At 42.6% G+C, this 24,601-nt stretch overlaps 1 protein-coding gene across 1 annotated transcript in view; it reads right to left on the minus strand.

The window, feature by feature from the left end:
* ADGRA3 (adhesion G protein-coupled receptor A3) overlaps window positions 1-24,601 on the minus strand; it is a 110,488-nt gene that overhangs the window by 47,985 nt on the left and 37,902 nt on the right. The window contains exons 3-6 of the mRNA XM_089677485.1: window positions 19,142-19,213; window positions 14,349-14,420; window positions 6,309-6,380; window positions 3,193-3,353 (exon numbers count right to left, since the gene is read on the minus strand). Coding sequence (XP_089533611.1) covers window positions 3,193-3,353; window positions 6,309-6,380; window positions 14,349-14,420; window positions 19,142-19,213 — 377 coding nt within the window. The remainder of the gene's footprint in view (window positions 1-3,192; window positions 3,354-6,308; window positions 6,381-14,348; window positions 14,421-19,141; window positions 19,214-24,601) is intronic.

The following is a 24,601-nucleotide window of genomic DNA, read 5'->3' on the forward strand; positions in this document are numbered from 1 at the left end:
CGTAAAGATTCCTAGGAGAGTTTGCAAAACATCCTGTGTGCATGAGGCCTCAAAATTAAATTCCAGGGAAACAGGTGAATACAAACTACTGTATCTGCCAAAAGATTTTTACTTCTAATATGGAGATATATACAGTGCTGCTAGACAGTACATACAGGTTGGTGGACTCACTTTTCTCCAGCGTAATTAACCAACATGGCTTGGTTACCCACTTGCTTCCAGCCTGTGGATGGACAGTAAAGGAGCAGCAACACACCAATGAGGACATCTCTGCTCTCTTCATCTGTTCCTAGTTGGCACATGTGCATGCAGGAGAGCCTGGTTTACACCTAAAAAGTTTGCTTTTGATCCTTTTTTGCAGTGCCTTTTGCGGTGCGTTGTGACGTGTTTTTATGCTTTTTTTTGGCCTATTTGTTGTTGGGAAGAATAAAAATGCAAACCGCATCAAACACGAACTACATGCATTCTCTGCTGTATCTGATTTCTGTGGCTGAAAAAAGCAGAGACGTAAATGTGCCCCGTAGGAAACCATGTTAAATGGACTGTAGTGCGTTTCTGCAAAAAGCACCCAAAAAAACATAGGTGTGAACCAGGCCTAATTGTACTCTACTGCTGCCCCTCCCTCCCCCAGTACTGTTGTATAGATGATTACAAAAAGCTGATACAAAAGTCATATTCTGGTACTTACACTAGATTTAATGGTTTAATTAAAGTGGTTGTAAGCCTCAGACATGAAACATGAATATCTCCATTAAGAACACTGTCATTGCTGTGCCATTTTTGCCTGCTGCTTGGTTCCTCTGCTATCAGCCTGAATCACTTCTGACAAGTTTTCCTGACACCAAGAGGAAAAAAAAGTGACAGGGGAGGGACTTCCAGCAGATTTACAGCCTCAACTCTGTTCCTGTGAGCTGTGTGAAGGGGTGTGTGTCTCTCCTGTCCAATCAGCTCTCAGAGCTCTCCCCATTGAGCTTTGCAGAGCGTAATTGCAGCTCTCCGCCCCCTTTTTTCTGAACTCTCAGAAATGGGGGGAAATGTCTGTGCATCTTATGGAGCGAATATGGAGCGGCCTGCCTGGTATTCCCCCTGTTGCTGCCGTGTTAGGATACCGGGCCAGCCGCTAGGCTCTTCTGTGCAGCAGAAACTGCTGCTCGGTCCAGCAGTGTCCTCATCACCTCATCATCTTTAGTGTGGGCACCCAGCAGTGACAGCTTGCGGCTTCACAGCCGGGTGCCCACTGCACATGCGCGAGAAGTGCTGAGCTTTGTGAATGGCCCCGCAGTCTTCTGGGACCTGTCGAGTGTCCCAGAAAACTACAGAGAGAGAGGCGAACGCAGCCGAAGTGGGAGCGGGTACCTGTCAAATTCGGGTACCCACTCACCCCCGCTCCCCAAAGGTCTGTCCGCAGGCTCTGGTCATCTCCCGTACTGTGTCCGCAGTCTCTGGTCATCTCCCGTACTGTGTCTGCAGGCTCTGATCATCTCTTGCACTATGTCCGCAGTCTCTGGTCATCTCTTGCACTATGTCCGCAGTCTCTGGTCATCTCTTGCACTATGTCCGCAGTCTCTGGTTATCTCTTGCACTATGTCCGCAGTTTCTGGTCGTCTCCTGTAGTACGTCCGCAGTCTCTGGTCATCTCTTGCACTATGTCCGCAGTCTCTGGTCGTCTCCTGTACCATGTACGCAGTCTCTGGTCGTTTCCTGTAGTACGTCCGCAGTCTCTGGTCGTCTCCTGTAGTACGTCCGCAGTCTCTGGTCGTCTCCTGTAGTACGTCCGCAGTCTCTGGTCGTCTCCTGTAGTACGTCCGCAGTCTCTGGTCGTCTCCTGTAGTACGTCCGCAGTCTCTGGTCGTCTCCTGTAGTACGTCCGCAGTCTCTGGTCGTCTCCTGTAGTACGTCCGCAGTCTCTGGTCGTCTCCTGTAGTACGTCCGCAGTCTCTGGTCGTCTCCTGTAGTACGTCCGCAGTCTCTGGTCGTCTCCTGTAGTACGTCCGCAGTCTCTGGTCGTCTCCTGTAGTACGTCCGCAGTCTCTGGTCGTCTCCTGTAGTACGTCCGCAGTCTCTGGTCGTCTCCTGTAGTACGTCCGCAGTCTCTGGTCGTCTCCTGTAGTACGTCCGCAGTCTCTGGTCGTCTCCTGTAGTACGTCCGCAGTCTCTGGTCGTCTCCTGTAGTACGTCCGCAGTCTCTGGTCGTCTCCTGTAGTACGTCCGCAGTCTCTGGTCGTCTCCTGTACGGTGTCTGCAGTCTCTGGTCATCTCCTGTACTGTGTCTGCAGTCTCTGGTCATCTCCTGTACTGTGTCCGCAGTCTCTGGTCATCTCCTGTACTATGTCTGCAGTCTCTGGTCATCTCTTGTACTATGTCTGCAGTCTCTGGTCATCTCCTATACTGTGTCCGCAGTCTCTGGTCATCTCCTATAGTACATCTGCAGTCTCTGGTCATTTCCTGTACTATGTCTGCAGTCCATTGGTTCAGAATATTTCTTTTCTTGTTTTCCTCCTCTAAAACCTAGGTATCTTACGGTCAGGTGCGTCTTATGCAGCAAAAAATACGGTAATTGCCTGGAGTATAAATCGTTCAAATGATTATAAGGTAATGTCTGTTAATGTCAGTGGGAGTCGTGTTGTCCTGATCCTTCAAAATTCTTGTACATGTGTTGGACTTAAAAGTTAGCACTTCTGTTTTGTAGCCATCAGAACTCTATCTGCACAAAGTTTGCATGTTCTCCCTGTGCTTGCATCGGGTTCTTACAAAATCCAAAGGCATGCTGGTAGGTTAAGTGCTCCTGTCTAAATTGACCCTAGTATACATGAATGAATACATGTGAGATAAGGACCTTAGATGGTAAGCTCTTAGTGCACACGGACTAATGTGAATGTACAGTATGTGAAATGCCATGTACATTGTTGGTGCTATATACAGTAAATACTTGTAATAAATAAAATGCATATAATGAACTTAAGATCCCTTTATCTGAAGCAGTTATATCATATGTAAATCATTCTTAGTCCTTGTTTAACCCCAAAGCAATATTCTAATTCAGTCAGGGCTGCCCTGCATTGTCATAGGACAAAACACCATCATGCAAATAAAGTTTCTGGTTGTATTGTGGAGTTTTTAGGTCATTAGAATGACCCAAGAATGACAGTTGAGGATGAAAAGTAAAATGTACATCAGAAAACAATACGTTACCGCATGTCAGCTGTTCTGGTTTCAATGCTGCTATCGGCTGTCCTTGAAGAGCTTTGGGGTAGGAACACTTGGTCTCACGCACTGTAATATTTTTGGCTTTCATCCATCGAACCATCCACAGAAGATTACAGTCACAAAGTAGATAATCCGTCTGAAACTCTCTGAAAATGGACATGAAAGAGGTGGCGAAATCCCCACACATTACTATTCGGTCTAGAGAAATTGTTTCCTTAGAATTCAGCTAACAAAAAAAGATACATGCAAATAGGAAAATAAAAACGCCATACTTCTACGTCTAGATTGATTTTGAAAACTCAACCCTAAAACGTCTGAAGCTTAACCTTAAACTAATGCAACATTGAGGCCTCGTTCACACCATAGATGCAGAAAAACTGATGGAAACTGACACACAGATTTCACTTGCAGACACATCAGTTTACATCAGTTTTCATGCAGGCATAAATGAGTTTTATACACAATGCAGATTCCTGCGCCTGTAAAAAATCCACACGTAGTACTATGTAGTGGTGTGAACAGGGCACAAAGAGAACAATTGATTTTGTTGTGCCCTTGCAGAACGCGTGCAGAAAACCTGATGTCTCTGCACCAAGGTGTGAACAAAACTGATGTTTCTGCAAGTGAAATCTGTGCATCTGTTTCCATCAGTTTTTCTGCATGTATGGTGTGAACGAGGCCTAAAGTCCTGCCTTAAAGTATAACTAAAGGAAAAACTATTATTTTAGCTTTGGACAGAGTGCAGCAGGATTAGAATATTTGTCAGTTTTTATTGCAGTATGTGCCCGTGTTAAGAAGATTCACCCTCCAGATTTGTTCTGTTTACCATTATCACTGAAAGTAAAAGAAAATCCAAAACTTTGGTATGTCCCCAGAAAAGTAAGAGGGAAATCTTTGAAAGGGGACACTGTTTCTGGTGACCTGGAGGTCCCCAAGGAATTCCCTTAATTTGTAGGGATTTCCTCTCACTTCCTGTTTGGCTATGGGACAGGAAGTGAAGGTAAATCTCAGCAGATGGCAAAAAAAAAACAAAAAAACACTCTTGCTCTTTCCAAAATGAAAAAAAAAATTGCACATAGTTCTATTTTATCATATATTAAACATTTTTTTCAATCCGATTCTTTAATATTGGGTGAAATTGGGTGATGTTTGATCCCCACAAGATACATACCTCTAGGGGACTCCCCCCTAGATCTCCCCTTATTCTGGTCACATATATCTTGGTCTAGGTATTGCTATTCTTGCTGCAGTGATCCAATCATATATACCTAGAGGGAATTTACTAGAAAAAATTATTTAATTTGGCCTCCTGGATAGGGCTCAGTGCAACAGGGGACACCAGAACTTTGCTAAAAACCTGAGGTAAGCCTGTGACAGCCATATGGGTTTGTCAGGAGGGATTGCCCAATCATGTTCCCAGGAACGTAAGCAAACTCAGCAGGTATCAAATCTTCTTCATCTCCAATGAAAACCACACCCTGGTTTGGGTGAACTGATAAGATTAGGTAGATGTACCACAGCCTATTAAAGAGCTATCAGCAAGGAGACCACATATATATGTTGATAAGAATAACCAGTTCCAAATTGTGATGGACAAGCATGAAGACAACATACTTTAAATCAACCTTTCCTCAACTTTTTATCCTGCAGGAACCCCTAAAATAATTTTCAGATTTCGGGTACTCTTTAACTAAAACCAAATCATCAGGGATCTTTGAGGAAAATGCCCCTCACATTGGTGGTCAGTAGGAGAAATGCAACCATTATGGTGGGGATCAGGCTGCCAACCTTCCACACAGATAAAAAGACCACTGGTGACATGCTGCTGGCTTTGCCAAGTAGGGTTTACTCTGGAACTATGCACATTTCGAGAAACCCTATTGTTCCGCTGAACCTTGGTTTAGAATGGCTGCTTAATACAATCACTATTTTGGGATTGATTTTTGTTCCATCACTGGGAACAACTATTCAGTCAATGAAGACTTGAGCTTGCTATACACAGATCAAAAATCATCTGATTCAGTAGGGGCTGGATGAATTTCAATCAGTATGTTGCCTGCTTCTGCAGAACAGAAGCCAATTGTTTGATTGACTTCTGTCGAAGGGACATGCGGTAAAACATTTCTTGTTCAGTGGCTGTAGCACTGATCACTGTATTCTAACAACAGCGGGTCCCACTGTCAAAATACAATGTCCCTGCAGGGAGAAGGGAGGGGTCCCTCCATACAGCTTGCTTGCATGAAAAAAGGAATCTATGAATGGAGAAAAAATTAACCATTTCTGGCAAGTTTTAGGCTATTGTAGGAGTGCTTTAATGCCATTCCTACTTACCTACAAGACTACACAGAACATTGTGATCATACAGTTCCTTTGCAGACTGCAGCACAGAATTAAATATTACTAGAAGTTCTAAAAAGGCACACATTTGGGACTGTTAACCCCTTGAAGTGGCTTATACTTTACTGGTCACATTCCAGTGAATATCCACTAAATGTAACTCAGTATAGCATAAACCAGTGTTTCAGGTATGTGTTTGGCTCTTGCATACATTCACAATGCTGGCAGGGAAGTAGGTCAGAGAGAAGCCACTGCACACAAGCCCCAGGGTCACAGTGCTTGCTTCTTCACGCTAAATTGATTTTAAAATGTGTAACAGCTGGCTGCAATGGATATTTCCTCTGTGATCCTCTCTGGGCTTGAATAGAGCAGAAAAAATGCCATGGGTACTGCACACTGAAAATATAATGTACAGAGCCAAAACGTCATCTGTAAACCCAACCTAACAGAGCAAACAAGGCTTTCTAACTGTGTATCTCCCTCCGTGTCATCATAAAGAATGTACTGGCCCCCAACTACCCTCATCAATGACTATATTCACTGGCACTGAAGAAACAGGTGTTGTCCATGGAACACGCTATTGCTTTTTTTTCCCCCATATATGAAAAATGAATGGAAAGTGACTAATCACATTGGTTAAAGAGTGTTCTTCGATGGATAGATAGATAGATAGATAGATAGATAGATAGATAGATAGATAGATAGATAGATAGATGCAAAGAGGTGTAGTGTTTAGATAAAATGTTGCACAGGATAGTACTTACAATGACTTTAAGGCAATCAGGTTAGCAAATGTTCCTTGTGCCAAAGAGGAAAATAAATTCCCAGAAAGATTACTGGAAGAAAATATAACACAATGTTAGGAATAGGTTATATTCAGACTACATTTAAAGCTGAACTTTACACATATATACACAACACACTAATCAATGCAGATCTGTAATCCTAAATACACTATTAAGCGCATTTTGTTCAAATTCAAGCAGTGTAAGTATCTAAATTTGTTACTAAACTCATGACCCTTAGATTGTATGCCCCTTGAGGGTTACGGACTGATGTGAATGTACAATATATATGTACAGTGCTGCATAAATTGACGACGCTGTACAAGTACCTGAAATAAATAACGACCCTGCATTCACTATATCTGGTCTCCCACAGTACACAGAACATGGAAAAGCAATTATTTTACTAAACATTAACTGCTAAATAACTTTTCTCATCAGCAGTTAGAGCAGTCTTGTGACTTTTATCAGTGTCCAGCAGAGCACTAGTTAAAGCTTGTAGGAGGAATTTTCATTCTCCCCTGATTGTCCTATGAGGCTGCATACCCCTGATACTCTGTCTGGACAGCGCTGATTGGCCCCATGCTGATCACATGTACTCTCCCAAGAAAAAAACAAAAAACAAAACACTCTTTAGCAATACACATCAAACTGAGCATATGCAGCTTGCCCCAAGGCTCTGTTCTATCGGCAGATGGATTGGGGACAGTAGAAGAAGGGGGAGGATCAGAGAGGAAAGGATCAAAGGGCCTTTTTAGACAATGCAGAGTAATAACCCCTTAGGTTCCACAGTGAGTATAACAAGCATACTTTACTGCATATACAGACTGATTTTACTGTTATGGGTTTAGTAACTATTTAACACCAGCCTCGTGTGGTCAACAGTACAGTCTGTATACGGAGCTCAAAGAGGGAGAGGAAAACTGAGAATAGTGTTTGTTAAATGCTGGCGAGTTAAACCACTTATTAGTTTTTTATATCTCTCCAGGACTGAGAAGGTGAGATCAATGCACTGGGGTTCACAGGTGGGAACAGTTGGGGCACTTAGCAAGGAGTCCCACACTTCGCTCAGTGTATTTTATGCGAAGGGGAACACAACAGGAGAAACAAGAATAACCCAGGCTGCACACGAATACCCAACTGCTCCAAGGGTTGTGGGAAGAGAGCTAGGATTTACTGCAGATCTCACTGACGGAATCTCCGAGAGACATAAGATTCCAGATTGTTACTCATCCCATTGGTGTGTACCTATTGTATATCTCAACTCTGAGTAATGGCTGGACAGGCCTTTTTTTAAACTCTTACAGCTTGGCATTTAGCTTCAATATCAGTAATGTCTGCCTAAAGTTGGCCATAGATGATCTGATTTTTGTCGGCTAAACAGAAAAAAAAAAGAAAAAAGGCATAGATGCCTCCATTCACACAAGCAAGGTGGGTGGAGGAATTCAGCCCCATGGAACTCAGTGCAGTGCTGTCAGAATCCAATGATTGGCTAATTGACTGCTGCTGATAATCTACAAAAGTCTTCTAACTCATCCAGAAGTTGAAAAAGGATGGCCACACACTGATCAAAATTCGCTCTGTCTATGGCCAGCTTTAGCTTCTCAGACACCAATGAGAATTTTACTGACACAAATACCAGCAACAGCGGAGGGATCTTAGGAGGAAGGTTGCAAAATCATTCCTGCTGTGTTCCTGCTGGGTTACGTTCCTCACACATCTTGTACCAGTGACAGAAAAAGAAATTCCCCCAATAGGAACACTGGTGGCAATAAAAACCCCTCAGAGGTTCTAATCCTTTCACATGCTATGGAAACCTATCACAGATCTGGGCAATTCAAACTGATCAGTTGTTGTCCATTCGAAGCAGTTGTGGATTTATGCAAATCTCCAAATTGTCTGTAAGGGTCAAATTTGGTCCTGCAAGCTAAACAAAACCCACAACCTCTCCAATTTACAATTCGCTTTTAGAGTAACTTGCATATGGAAGGGCTTTGCATAGAACAAACAAAACAAGATTTATCCTAATACATTTACCAGCTAGCCCACAAAAAAAAGAGAAAAAAAAGAAAACAAATTACACAGTCTAACAACTTTTGTTAAAAACAAAAAAGGTTTTAGTTGCACATTTGCAAATATACAGTGGAGTTTATTTACTAAAGCTGGAGAGTGCAAAATCAGGCTTACTTCTGCATAGAGACCAAACAGCTTCCAGGTTTTATTGCCAAAGCTTAATTGAACAAGCTGAGGTTAGAAGACGATTGGTTGCTATGCAAAAGTGAGCCTGATTTTGCACTCTCCAGCTTTAGTAAATAAGCCCCAGTATGTGGAAGCTGCACTGTCTTGTCAAGGTCCCTCTGTATAGTGCAGTGCTAAGGCTGAGTTCATACTGGCATTGAAAGCAGGCACTTGAGGGGCATTTTTAAATGCAAATTATACTATGGGCAGCACACAGTGTGTACACATTATCAAAACATGAAGTGTTAGCGTTGCGTTGCTTCAAAACTGAAGCCTAATGTCGAGTCAGGAGGAGTTTGAATCCTTTCAACGCCTTGCATTCAAATCTATGGGGACGTTCCCCAAAGGCACTGGCAGGAGTCTGAGGGGCATTTGAAACACGTGAATAACATTGCAGTTTATTTAGTTTGTGGTGTGGTTTTAACACTTATAAAATGCTTCAAAACTGCACATAGGGCATTTGGGAAGCATTTTTAACGCTTGTAAAAAGCCAGTCAAATGCCCATATTAAAGCTCATTAATGCCTGTCCAACGCCCATATTAAAGCTCATTAATGCCTGTCCAATGCCCATATTAAAGCTCATTAATGCCTGTCCAACGCCCATATTAAAACTCATTAATGCCTGTCCAATGCCCATATTAAAACTCATTAATGCCTGTCCAATGCCCATATTAAAGCTCATTAATGCCTGTCCAATGCCCATATTAAAGCTCATTAACCCGTCTAATGCGTCTACTAAAGCTATGGGAGCATTTGGTTAGAGAAAGTCAAGTGTGAACAAGCCCTAACTCTAGCCTAGGGCAAGTATGCCATTTGTTGTCTAGCATGCTGTAAGTGACATTGGGACACACAGGACACGCCTTTAAGGAGTAATGGGCTGCCTCTAGGCATACCTGTCCTTAATTTATCCATTGCTATATTTGTTCCAATATAGAGGCTCATAGACTAGAGCAGCCGTTCTCAACCAGGGTGCCCAGGCACCCAGGGGTGCCTTGGGGTTTCTTCAGGAGTGCCTTGGCAAAATGTCTACAAATTGGCCAAAAGTTGTATACAAGCCAGCAGGTGGAACAAGCCTGACTTTTAGTTACACAAAGCCACAGGTTTTCATTGTGCACCATTTTGACCTTCTAGCCCAGCAATGGGCAAACTACGGCCCGGCGGACCTTTTAATCCGGCCCGGTGGACCCTTTAATCCGGCCCGCGGAGCGTGATAGAAAAAAAAACAGCCACGGCAGGCAAACATTAGCTGTCAGGATGTGTGTAGGCGGGGCAGCGTGACGAACGTGAGGGGAGCTAGGCTCCTCTCACAGTCCGCCCTGAAGACCGGAACGGCGCGGGAACACGGCGAGAGGAACGCGCGGAGCAAAGGTAAGTAAATTGACACAGGGGGGACTTGGCTTACTACTTGGGGGGGAATAGTACTATGGGGGATGAAATACTATACGAGGGATGAATTAATATGGGGGATGAATTAATATGGGGAATGAATTACTATAGGGGGGATGAATTAGTATAGGGGGGGATGAATTACTATGGGGGATGAATTACTATATGGGGGATGAATTACTATGGGGGATGAATTACTATGGGGCATGAATTATATTAATTCACACATACACATCATTCATCTACTCTTGGTCCGGCCCCCGGGTCCAATATATGAACCCATTGCGGCCCTCAAGTCAAAAAGTTTGCCCACCCCTGTTCTAGCCGCTAGCGTCCTGACATCCAATGATATCATCAGTTGATAAGGAGGATGTCGGCTGCTTGCACAGCATCCTAGTATGTCCCCTCTCCATCAGTGCTGGGGTCACATTAGCTCAGTGATGGAAAAAAACTGAGAGAGAAGAGAAACAATGGAATACTAGTCAGTACCAGTGTGCAAAAGTGTATTTGCTTTGAAAGAATAAATCTAATGTTGGGTGTTCTATGTGTGTGGATGTTGCTGCGGTATATAAAACTATTAGAATAGGTTTTCACATTTTAGAATGGGGTGCTCTTTTAAAATGGACAGTCTTGAGGCACCCTATTTTAGAATGGGGTGCCTCAAGACGATCCATAATATTAAAGGGTGCCTTGGGACTGTCCATAATTTTAAAGGGTGCCTTGACTGAAAAAAGGTTGAGAAACACTGGACTAGAGTTAGGACCGCACTATACAGAGGAACCTTGAAGAGGTAGCGTGCCTTCCAGATATATTTCCAAATGTTGTTCAACTAAACCTCTGTATTTAAATGCAATTGCACAGGGTGATTTTTTTTCCACTGACTAGCTAGCAAGTGTACTGGGGAAATCTTGATTTGCTGTTCAGGCTTGGTCCTGCCCCATCCCACCTACTGAGTCTTCCTATGGATATTCTAATATGATGGGCAGTCTCACCAATCCATAGTTAGGGGCAGAGGGGAGTGTGACTTTCACATAAAAAGTTGAGATTTGGACAGAACGTCCTCTGCTTATACCTCTAGGTCTACTAAACATGCTGATATTGTGTTTTCATTGGAGGTCACACAGCTTTGATTTAGCTCATGCATGTGCAAAGCCTTGTTTTACTTTAAGTTGTCCTAACCCAGACAGATCAGGCTACCTAACAACACCTCATATACGTTGTGGGTGCAACAGATATGGCCATCAAGTGCTCTGGGGCATCCTATATTTAGAGGAGAACTGTATAAACATGCAGATAGAGCTGCTGTAAGATTACATCTTCCACCAGGGTAATTATGATCTTTGCAGCCATGCAAACAGGAGATGATGATCATCAAGGGTTTGAAATGACCTCCATAAAAACCGTGGATATACTCATCCACATCCATGTGACATTTAGACATCTGAGCTAGCTGCAGATTCAGTTACTCAGCAAATCATTTATGAATAGAGAATACCACTTGGAATACTAGGAAACCACATCATCTGCATTTCCTTCATAGTTTCCCCACATTTGGTAAACATTTGTTCTAGTTGCATTGTACATAATAGATCTAAAAATATTTTTAGAAAAAACAGCCTAGAAGTCAGAAATGGTTTAGAGGCAGGAAAGGGGTAGGGAATGCTTACCAGTTAAAATGATATTGTCTGTTTCTGTACCACCATCGTTTTAGGCTGGGCTCCCCCTCTTTGCAATGTGACAATGCACACGCATGGATGCATGGTTTTACGTGCCTTACTGTGTATTGTATGAAGAAGCCCATTTATTTGATGCAGGAATTGCACCAAAGAAACCCATGCATCTTTTTTTAAAACCACAGTGTACCACAACACATGGTAATAAGTAAACATGCATTGTGCACAGTGCATTGTGGTGCCAATAAGAACCTGGTTTCCTAGGTGGTCCTCAAAACACATACTTGCAGGTCCTGCTGTAATCTTCTGAAGGTTGATGCATGGCAGGTCCCATGCTGCCATTTTCTTTTTATCCACACTGCCATTTTATTTACTTTTGTTTTCAAGCAAATGGCTTAATCTTTGGGTTCTTGTAGCTGACCTCTTGATGCCATGCTGCAGTGCATGCATAGTGTGTCCTAGATTGCCCTGAAGCCTCCTAGGATGCGTGATATGAGTATTTCAGAAGGCCGCTAGAGATGTCATTCTTGCCTAGGCAAGGAAAGCAGAACAGCAGGCTGCCCTCTCCCCAGCCAATTATTTGTACATATAAACAACCACTGTCATTTTTCTTTTTATTCATGGTCTTGCAACAAAGATTCCCTTTCAATTTGTAAGATTATTAAAGTTTTTTTTATTATTTTTTTTTTAATTAATCTGAAATATTTCTTTAAAGTATTAAACTCCAAACCAAAAATGTAATATACAGTATTGAAGCTTACCAATCATTAGATGTGGTGGCTGCACTAGCATTTTTTAGGCTTTTTTTCCCCCTCCGTTTTCACCTGGTGATCTTGCCAGTAACACAACTTCTGTATTAGAGTGGCTCCCCTCTGGATGAAGGTGCACAGGGGGCATTTTTGGGCAACAACATTGTCAATCTGAGGGGGAGGGGTGATAGGTGGACTGGCAGATTTAAATACACTAAAAAACTGAAGCTGAATCCTAGTTAACAAATATAAGCAGTTACAGCAAACCGTTTTTTTTTTTTCCTTTTGGGATAAAGGTTTTGCATAAATCAAAATTGATCCTTGTAAGCTCCCCTGTCTGTAATTATTATTATTATGATTATTATACAGTATTTATAAAGCGCCAATAGTTCGCTCAGCGCTGTACATTACAAAGGGGGACAGAACATGTGACAGAACAATACCAATACAATGCAAAACATGAGGGGATTGAGGGCCCTGCTCTTTCGAGCTTACAATCTAGGAGGGAGGGGATGGTGGCACAGGAGGAGATAGCTGTGGGGGATGGAGTGGTAGGAGGAGTGGAGGAGGTCGGCAAGTTAGCAGGGGGTGGGGAAGGCTTCCCTGAAGACATGGGTTTTCAGGGTGCGCCTAAAGGAGAGGAGAGTAGGTGATAATCTGATGGGTTGGGGCAGGGAGTTCCAGAGGATGGGTGACACCCTGGAGAAGTCCTGGAGGCGGGCATGGGAGGAGGAGACCAGGGAACTAGAGAGAAGGAGGTCTTGTGAGGAGCGGAGTGTGCGTGCTGGGCAGTACTTGGATATTAGGTCAGTGATGTAGTTCGGGGCAGTATGGTGGACAGCTTTGTACGTCAGCGTTAGGATTTTGAATTTGATCCGTTGCGCAATCGGAAGCCAGTGGAGGGATTGGCAGAGGGGGGTGGCGGAGACAGAGCGGTTGGAAAGGTGAATGAGTCTGGCAGCCATATTCAGGATCGACTGAAGCGGGGATAGCCAGCGGCGAGGCAGGCCAGTGAGGAGGGAGTTTCAGTAGTCGAGTCGTGATATGATGAGGGAGTGGATGAGCTGTTTAGTTTGTTTCAACGCTGTAAATACTGCATCTGCAGGGCATTTTGTTCTTCTGAAAAACAACAGACTTACTGGCTGGACCGTCACGTGAAAAAAAGGAAAGAAAGCCTAAAAAAGAAAGCCAATGCAGCCATGTAAATTGATATACTCTGTTGGAGAGCTTGAGCTTCTGAAAACAGGCTGCATGACAGTTTGCTCTTTTGAAAAACAATAGGCTTTCTGACTGGATCACCAGATCAAATGAAGCCAAAACATCTAAGAATTGGTAAGCTGCAATATAATAAAGATTTGCTTTTGGGTTTAATACTGCTTTGAGTTTCTGCAGTAAACACTTTTAAGCACAAGTATAGTTAGTTACCTTTTACTGAGACGTGTATATGTTTTTTGATTCCTGGATGGTGGGTTCTGTATCTCCTCACCAGTACGCCCAGTGTGCAGTTGGGATAATGGGAGGAATGGTGATGACAGGTAAGCTCACGGCAAATGGCCACTCTGACAGAGACAACTCCCCCAAAATCCAACTACACACTCTGTGTATGAGCCAGTGGGGAGACAATGAGCTGCATCAAATAAACAATACCGAGGGACCTGTTCAGGCTCGTCATTCAACTTTGACTTTGGAAAAGGTAAGCTATTATGCGCAATATACTCATTTATCTTAGCCCTGTGCCGCCCCCCCCCCCCCAAGTGTAATTATTTTTTAAATCATAAGTACACTGACTTGCACAAATCTGATTGGGTGGAGCAAATATGTTCACATTATTCTATCAGCATCCTCCTATTTAAATTAAATCTTATGGTTTCACATACACGAGTGTTTGGCAAGGTTTTAGAGACAGTGACAAGTCTCTGCTGGTAGAAGACACAGAATCTCAAACAAACAACGTTAAGATGATTGTACTTACAGTCTAACCAGGTTGGGGAGTCCCTTAAATATATCAGCATTGAGGCATCCAATCCTGTTATTGGCAAGATCTCTAAAAAAGCAAAATATTGTTAGCATACAGAAATTCTGGAGTTTAATTGAAACCTTTATGGGTTAACTTATTAAAGCGTCTATAATTAGAGTTCACTTTAAAGTGCAGGTAATTGCACTAATGAGACAATAAGAGTTCTTTGCCGCTAACATGACATAAACTTAACATTTTAAATGAGTAATTGGGGCTGACTTTATTCTCTGCACCCCTAGGCCAACTGTTTAGTATTCCACTTCCACCCCATCAAATCAATCATAGTAATACCACTTCCTTCCTCACTAAACACAAAGGAGTCTACCATCAAACCAGGCACATGAAATACAGGGCTCAACATAAATGAGTACACCCCTTTTGAAAAATAAGATTTTAATCAATATTTCAGTGAACACAAGAACAATTAAAATTTTGACAAAACTGAGTTTTATAGAACATTTGTTTAGCCGATTACATGAAAGTAAGATTAATAATATAATTTAGATTACAAAATCTTCAGTTTTACTCAAATTAGTTGATGCAAAAATGAATACACCCCACAGCAAAAAAATACTCCATCTAGTATTTTGTATGACCTCCATGATTTGTAAGGACAGCACCAAGTCTTCCAGGCATGGAATGAACACGTTGGCAACATATTGCAACATTTATCTTTTTCCATTCTTCAGGAACGACCTCTTTTAGAGCCTGGATGCTGAGTGATTCTCAGCTTGTCTCTTCAGAATTCCCCATAGGAGACATATTTGGCCACTGAATCACTTTCATTCTCTAAAGAAATGCAACAGTGGTCTTAGATGTGTGTTTTGGATCATTGTCATGTTGGAAAAGTACACGATGACCAAGGGTTCGGAATGATGGTAGCATCTTCTCTTTCAATATAGAGCAGTACATCTGTGAATTCATGATACCATCAATGAAATGCAACTCTCTAACACCAGCAACACTCATGCAGCCTCACAGAAGGACACTGCCACCACGTTTCACTGTAGGCACCATGAATTTTTCTTTGTACTCCTGACCTATGCGACGCCATACAGTTTTGAAGCCATCAGTTCCAACAACATTTATCTTGGTCTCATCACACCAGAGTACAGAGTCCCGGTAATCTTCTTCCTTTTCAGCATGGGCCCTGGCAAAATCTAGGTGGGTTTTTTTGTGCATGGGCTTCAGGAGAGGCTTCATTCGTGGATGACACCCATGCATGCCATTCCTCTGCAGTATATGCTGTATTGTATCACGGGAAACAATCACCCCAGTTTGATTTTTTTACTTCTTTAGCTAATTATAGGGAACTTGCATGCCGATTTTCTTCAACCCTTCTCATCAGAAGACTCTCCTGTCGAGGTGTTAACTTTCGTGGACGGCCTGGACGTCTCTGTGAGATGATTGTAGTTCCATCTTTGTAAAATTTTTGTATCACTTTTGATACAGTATTCTGACTGGTAACTAAAGCTTTGCTGATCTTCTTGTAGCCTTCACCTTTCTTGTGTAAAGAAATTATTTTCTTTCTCCTCCATGTGGTGCCATTGCTGACAGCATGAAATGGGAAGGGGTTTTCTCTGCTACCCCTGGTTCACAATATATGCGGCCGTGCGGGCCGCGGTTTGCATGGGTACAAGAGCCCCGTGACCCGCAGGGAAGAAGTCCTTGCACTTCTTCTGAAAAAGCAGCCCGCACAGGAGCCTCGGTTCCCAGTATGGTTGTGTTTTTCACTGCGGGCAGCGTGCCATTAAAACGAATGGCACCCACCCGCAGGTCTGCATTCCTCTGTGCGAGTGGTGCGGCTGCAGGAATTTTCGTGCGGATCCTCAGCGGCACCACCCGCACATATGTGAACCAAGCCTTTTATAATCAATTGTCTGCTAGACACCTGTTTAATGAATAATTAGTCAACAAAGTCCTAATTAACAAGAATTCAACTACAGGCGAGTCTAAAATTTAGCTTTGCTCCTAAGACTTTCATTGGAGTATATTCATTTTTGCAACATGGTCTTGAATGAATTTCTTAGGAAAAATACTTTTTGTGTGTACAAATTAACAAATCTTGTTTGAAATCAATGGCCCGCATTTGTGGGAGTATTTTGTAGTATAGTGTTCCATAGAAAATGTTGCTTCTGAATGGAAAGCAAAAGGTTTTCTGACAAATCTGTTGGGGTGTACTCATTTATGCTGAGCACTATGCATGGAATTTTTATATTACATTTACATACATAAGGACATATCAGAATGGTGGAATTTATTACTACCTCTGACACAGGCATTTATTACTCCCACTGACCTCTTGCACAGGGACATTTACTACTTCCTCTGACACGAGGGGCATTTATTACTACCTCTGAAACGGGGGCATTTATTACTCCCACTGACCTCTGACATGGGCATTTATTACTACCTTTGACATGGGCATTTATTACTACCTCTGACATGGGCATTTATTACTACCTCTGACACAGGGGCATTTATTACTACCTCTAACACAAGGGCATTAGTTACTCCCATTGACCTCTGACACGGGGCATTGATTACTACCTCCGACACGGGGGTAATTATTACTCTCACTGATCACTGGTACAGGGGCATTTATTACTTTCACTAACCTGTGACACAGGGGCATTTATTACTACCTCTGGCACAGGGACATTTATTGCTACAAAAGAGTGGACACCGCCCCGGTCTAGAACTGGCTTTTGCAGCAGTGAACATGGACAGGCATCGCATATCAAACAAGCTACCCAGTTCAACTTGCCAGCCAGCTAACCAACAACATTGGTCAGCAGCCCCAGTCTAAAAATGGCTTTTATCAGTGAGGAACATGGATAGGTATCACTTATCAAAAAGGGGGATAAGATAGCCAGTTCACCTTGCCAGCCAGCTAGCCAACAACCAAATTAACCTATCTAACAATATGAGTGAAAAACAGGGGTTTAGTTAGCACACATTTGCAAATACATACGTAAGCCACAGAGCCACATCACAGCACCCCGACATTCTGTGGAACTAACTCTACAAATTTTGGGAGTCCTCATAGTAGAGGCACATGTATTTAATGGATAGACCAAGGGCAGGTGATCCTGAGGGAGCCCACCCCTCCTTAAAGGCATGGGAGCACACTGGACACCCAGCATATAGCACAATGGCAGCCAGTGCACCCACTCACCTACAATACAACATACAAAAGAGTGGTCACCGCCCCGGTCTATTACTGGCTTTTGCAGCAGTGAACATGGACAGGCATCGCATATCAAACAAATAAAGCTACCCAGTTCAACTTGCCAGCCAGCTAACTAACAACAGTGGTCAGCAGCCCCAGTCTAAAAATGGCTTTTTGGAGGGGTGGGCTCCCTCAGGATCACCTTCCCTTGGTCTATCCATTAAATACATGTGCTTCTACTATGAGGACTCCCAAAATTTGTAGAGTTAGGAACACAGAATGTCGGGGTGCCGTGATGTGGCTTTGAGGCTTATGTATGTATTTGGAAATGTGTGCTAACTAAACCCATGTTTTTAAACACATTGTTAGATAGGATAATTTGGTTGTTGGCTAGCTGGCTGGCAAGTTGAACTGGCTATCTTATCCCCCTTTTTGATAAGTGATACCTATCCATGTTCCTTGCTGATAACAGCCATTTTTAGACTGGGGCTGCTGACCACTGTTGTTGGTTAGCTGGCTAGCAAGTTGAGCTGGGCAGCTTTATTTGTTTGATTTGGTATTTATTACTACCTCTAAAATGAGGGCATTAATTACTGCTGCTATCCTATAGTATGTCGCAAAGGCATTTATGCTGCATTCACACTTGAGTGATTTGTAGCTTGAAGCTCCAAAAGCACTCAAACTTAAAAATTCAATTGTTCTCTATGATCACGTGAACAGGTCCATAGAAAACAATTGATTTTTTTAAAGTTTGAGCGTTTTTGGAGCTTCACGCTGCAAATTGCTTAAGTGGAAATATAGCCTTATTGCTCTCATGAACCTCTGACACAGAGGCATTTATTACTCTCACCAACCTGACACAGAGGCATTTATTACTCCCACTGACCTCCAACATAGAAGGCATTTTTTGACCACTGGCGCAAAGGAATGTTTGACTCTCACAGGCCTCCAACACAAGGGTAATTTTTTCTCCTACTAGACAGAGTCCTGCCCCCAGACATTCTGTTCAATTAAAGGGCCAGGTCAATATCTGTCAGTTTGGGGACCTCTTCATTAAACTATTCTTCATTTGCCAAGACAATTCAAACAAGGAAACATGTCCACTGTAACAATATATACACACCAGTAGCTAGTGCTATACCAGTGCTATATTGTACTAGCCATTAATTATTCAGAAAGTTTGGAGTTTAAGTGATTCCACTTATTTATGTTTTATATTTTTACATTTAAAAAAGAAAAAAAAAAAAAAAAAAAAAAGAGTCCCTTAATAATAAATCTCAGCGAAAGATTTTTGTACTACCTTGGATGGCAGAACAAGGCCATGCATTTTTTATTTTTTTAAAGCCTGAATGTGAAGTGACCTTCATCCTGTCTAAGGAACAAGAGAGCTAAGCTGTATCTGGATTCAATCAGCTCTATGACACAAAGTACAAAGGAACAAAGTCAGAGCTTGGCAGGCTTGCAAAACAAATTGTTTAAAAGTGTTCTGTGGTTAGGACATGGTCATGAAATGTGCAGTTCTTGTTCTTACGTACATAGCAATCTTTTAATAAAAAAAAAAAATCAGAATACTTACAGTCGTTTAAGAGACGCAAGTCCTGAAAAGGCACCAGGTTCGATTAAACTGATTAAGTTATTTCGAAGGTCCCTGAAAAACAAAGTATCACAGTTACAATGACTCACATTTTTCTTCCTTATTAGGAAAGGTGTTCCTAGTTTATCACTGGGGACAGAATAGAACGGTGTCACATAGAGAACCAAACTCTGCCTTTCACTGTGCCAAAATGTGTCAAATTTATTTTTATTTATTTCAGGTACTTATATAGCGCCGTCCATTTACGCAGCGCTTTACACAAATATATATTGTACATTCACATCAGTCCCTAACCCTCAAGGGGCGTACAATATAAGGTCCCTAACTCACATTCACACATACACATACTAGGGACAATTTAGACAGGAGCCAATTAACCTACCAGCATGTCTTTGGAGTGTGGGAGAAAACCGGAGTTCCCGGAGGAAACCCACGCAGGCACAGGGAGAACATAAAAACTCCAGGCAGGTGGTGCCGTGGCTGGGATACGAACCGACGACCCTAGTACTGCCAGGCGGAAGTGCTAACCATTTAGCCACTGTGCCCCAATCATCTCATTGGTTATTACAAGCAATCCAGAATGTTAGATAGTGGGTAAATTCATAAATAAGTGACCCATGGGCTGAATTAAATAAGAAAAACTATTTTCCCTTCCTAACTCCCACAGTACACATGGATGAAAGGGACAAGATTCAGTTATTGTGAGCAATATACTGTATGAACAGAGGCTGTGACTGCTGCGATCTCTTTTCCAACAGGCCATGGACATCATTCCCCCCTTCCCCTAGGCTGGGCATAAATGGCTCATATTTTGGGTGTTCAGCCTGCAAGAGATGGAGAAAAAAAAAATCTCCTGATTACACCACCAACACGAATGATGTGGATGGAAGAACTGAGCTGCCTAACAGTGACTGCATCTGATGGGTTGCAGTTGTTGTTTGGTCAATCATTTTTCACCCACCACAATCAATTTATAAACTGACTTTTGTCAAGCCAGATGAGTTTTTCAGGGCCACCCACTGCCCTAAATTCAGCTTATTTAGCAGGAATTGACTGAATTTCAAGCCATCTATGTCCAGCCTTAGGTCCCATTCAAAATATGCATTGGGCTGCGTTGGGCACCATTGCACAATCTAGTCCCAACGCATGGACAAGGCAGTTTACCTTCTGTCCTGCGGTGAGCTGAATTTAATATTACACAGCACAGTGTGTTGGGACCCACTACACCGCATCACCACGCTCTGCAGTACAGCTGAATGAAATTGTGTGACATTTAAAAAAAAAAAAAAAAAAAAAAAAAAAACCCAACACGGGACAGCTCCTTCACAACGCACACCAGTGGCCGAGCATAATGTGTGCCTTCTGGTTGTAATGGGCTCTTAAAACATTACTAAAGGCAATTCCTTTACGAAAATAACAAACATGTTATATGTTTATATGTGCAATGGTTTTGCATGGAGGGGACCAAAACCCCTTCTTCTAGGGTTCCTTGCCGGTGCTGTCTGCTGCTCCTGCTCTGTGTCTGCCAATATAGCAAGCCACTTGCGATGGGGGCAGACAGTGCAGACTCGCTAGCGAGCCGGGCTTTGTATGTCTATAGACACTCCCCCCCAGATCCCTCCTTACTGGATTTGATTGACGGCAGAAGAAGCCAATGGCTCTCACTGCTGTCTCTGAGCCTTTGAGGAGAATGAGAGCATCTCTGCTGATTTTCAGTACAGCGCTGGATCAAGACTGGGCTCAAGTAAGTATTTAGGGGGGCGGGGGGGGGAGCTAATCATAGAAGGTTTTTCAACCTAGAGCAGAGAATGCATTAAGGAAAAAACCTGTAGTCTTTAGACCCACTGTTAATGTTATCTTATGCTAGACTGGATTCAACAGTGAATAGGGGGGGGGGGGGGATTTTTTTGCAATTAAACTAAAAGCAATATTTACAGAAAATCAACATACAGCAATAAGATGGACCACACAGCATACTCTAATTCTGCAGACGTGTACCAGTCCTGAAGAGCTAAATCTGGATGTAGGCTAAACATAGCAATTGCATTGCTGGGATGCTATTGAGACAGAATGTTTGTCAGTGCATAGTTTGCAGAGTGGTCCGTGACAACTGCAAGATTTGGTGAATGCCTTGATATGCGATCCTTGAAGAAGAGGAGTGTCTGGGATGGTATTTTCATTGACGCTTGTGGCCATGCAGTGACAGTTCTAATACTTACCAGTACAGCCTCCACTGCAGCCAGTCATTTTGCTTTTGGAGAGCTACAAGCACCAATAGAATCTGTATCAAAAACTGTCAAATGTGTTGGACGGCAGCGTCCCCCTGGGGCAAGCTAGTGGTATAGCAGCTGGCTTTGTAAGACGTGACAACTGACAGGCATAGAACACATTCAGAAATGTTGGATGAGGCATATTTCACTGGTGCAAGACAGCAAACACCAATTGCTATGGATTAAGGTGTACTAAATGGGCTGATTCATGCAGCGCTTACTGCATAAAATTAGCAGTTCAGTGAATATTTCTTTTTGTTGACAGGTATTGCCTTAACCCTTTTGCCATTTTTGAATATTAGGCCTGAATCTTGATTAAAACTCCCAAAACATATTTTCTGCAAGTAGAGACCCTGGAAAACAAAATGGTGGTACTTGCAATTTTGTACACAAATGTACAACAGTTTATCAAACCCATATTTGCAGCAAAAAAACTGCTCTATCAGCCCGCGAGTATGTTTAAAAGCCTGTACTGCCACTGAATTAAGGCTTAGGTTACTTGCAGCTAAAAAGTTAATGGCTAAGTGTGTCCAATTACCTAACTACTAGGTGACAAACTATCAATAGTGATCTTGTCGTCATACTACTCATGTCAACAAATTCTTCCCATATAATTATTATATTTTATACATTGTATGTGTGTTATATGGAATATTTTGTGTGTTATTTACCTGTAAACGTCTACCTTGTGTAGCCTGCTTTGCTTCTTGCCTGGCAGTTATATAAAAGGTTATGTAGGGAGCTGAGAGAAGGGTGATGGAGCTGGGCCAGCAAAGAGAGGGGGCTATGCTGGGGAATGGAATAGTCAGTTTTTCTAGCAAGTTCCGAGGCACATTGCAAATAAATGAAAAAAAAAATGGATGGAAAGGTAAAACACAGTTAGTAAGCACTTCAAATGCTTGATTTTTTTATCAAATTTACCTATTTTTTAAAGCTGGTGACAGGGTCCCTAAGGTGTTCCTAAACATAAGCCCTGGAGGTCTGCTTAAAAGAAAATCGATTCACCACACCTTAATCCAAGTTCTCAATAACCCACTGAGGAGTTCATACAGCTCCTCAGATGTTCATTGGGAGGGTGCTTTCTGAAGGATCATCCCTGCCTGCTTGTTGTATCACCAGTCAGATACACCCAAGGCTGGTGGATTTGGGAGGCCTACTGCTGACAGTGGTATTTCAGGCTTTCTGTATGGGACAAACAGTACTGGGTATGACTAAGGCATGCTCTATGCATTTGAAACAGGTTTGCTAAAGGGGTTCCCAGATCACTGATAAAAGGAAGGTGGTAGCATGCACTCCCTGCATGCATATCATGGTTTAAAGCCCAACTCTGTGCAAAAAAAGTGCAGCTCTCGAGAAATTTTTTTTTTCTATTTGGATTGAGTGGGGAAGAATTAGACCCTTTTTTTTGCTGTATGTGTTCCCCTTTGATTCATGACTATTTGTACTGTTGACCATTGCCCCTGAGAAAGGAAGTAAAGGGTAATCCAAAATGTCTCACTTTGGAAGATTTCCATTTACAGCAGACCTTCACAAACAATTGGGAAAACTTTTTCTTTTTAAACAATAGATAGTTGAAGGTGGTGTCTGCAGTGTGACCTCGCGGATATGCAGCCACCCCATGGGATTTATAGGACCTGGCAGTTGTGCAGTGTGTCTGTGAATCGCATGGAACTCTCTGCGCAAAAAACAGAAGGCCTCTGCCAGGTTCCATAGACCTAGTAAAGATGCAAAGCCTGTCTGCTATATGTGAAATGTCAAGCCAAGATGGCAGCGCGAAAACACAGTGAAACTAGATTGCAAGGAGAACAAAGCTTGGACTCTATGGACTGGCGAGTATGTATTGTTTATTTACATAGAGGAACAATTACCAGGGTATAAAAAAATTGCTAGGTTGGAGTGAAGATCCTCATTACTACCTGCTGCATCTCTGGGACAGTAAAGCGAAATTTACAGAGGCATCAAAAATAAACCTAGCAGGATTTTTAACCCTTTTCCTATGGAGAAAAACAAAAAAAACAAAAAAAAAACAACTTTTGGCTGCACATACACTTTAAACTAAAAATAAAATCTAGAAAGGTCACTGGCACAGAAAGGCTAATAAATTCAAAAGGCCATAGTGTACAAGGATATCCATTTCACCAGCATGCGGAGTAATAGCAGGAAGTCTTGTAAAATGAGTTTTCTTGGACCTGTCCCCCAGAGAGGCAATTTCCTGTCCACAGCACATCAAACCCACAAATTCCTCTAAGATTCTGCCTTCACTAGAGCTGCCACACCACGAACAGAATTCATCTCCCCACCACAGTCTAATCGAAAGCATATTTTACATCGCTATATACTGTATATAAAGGGTTGCCTTTTGCTCTTATACTGTTATTTAAATATGAAGTACCAATGAAGAACATATGAAACTAAATTCTAACATTTGAGTTTTTCCCCTTCTATGTAATTTACATTTTTGTTCTATTTCGTTCTGAGGATTACCTAAAACGATGAACATTATGTGTATTTATTGTAAATTCCCTTCCAAAGGGAATGAGGGTAGGCTAGAAAAAGGCTGGTATTCCAGATGCACTGCAGATATATCATTTTTCTAATCGTTTGTCTTCCCAAATAGTATTGTTTATTAAAAACAATGTGTATGACAGAAGACATCCACAATTTTGGGAAACAAAAAAAACAGACGAAGGTAGTGCAAGAGGAGCTAAGATGTTCAACCCTGCTGGGAGGGGGGAGCAGGGAGAGGTGAGCTGCAAAGTCACTGCTGGTAGAAGGGGGCAGGGAGAAGGGAGCTGTCAGATCACTGTTGGGATGGGAGAGCTGCTGAGAGAAGGACCTAAAGTGGAGTTCCAGCTGTTTTTCTGTTTATTAAAAGTCAGCAGCTACAAAAACTGTAGCTGCTGACTTTTAATAAACACACACTTACTTGTCCCAGGATCCAGCGATGTGCTCACCTGAGCCATCCCTTCTCATCTTCTTCTCTCCCCGGCACAGGCATCTCAACTGTGGGCACCAGGCTGTGACAGCTTGCGGCTTCACAGCCTGGTGCCCACTGCGCATGCGCGAGTCGCTCTGCGCCTCTTGATTGGTCCGGCAGTCTTCTGTGACGGTTCCCAGGAGACTGCAGGAGGAAGGAGTGGGACGAATTTCCAGCTCGCTTTACTGCGGCGAA

Source organism: Staurois parvus, unplaced genomic scaffold, assembly GCF_062004578.1.
Source record: "Staurois parvus isolate SC_StPar_1 unplaced genomic scaffold, SC_StPar_1.0 ptg000186l, whole genome shotgun sequence".
NCBI lineage: Eukaryota > Metazoa > Chordata > Amphibia > Anura > Ranidae > Staurois > Staurois parvus.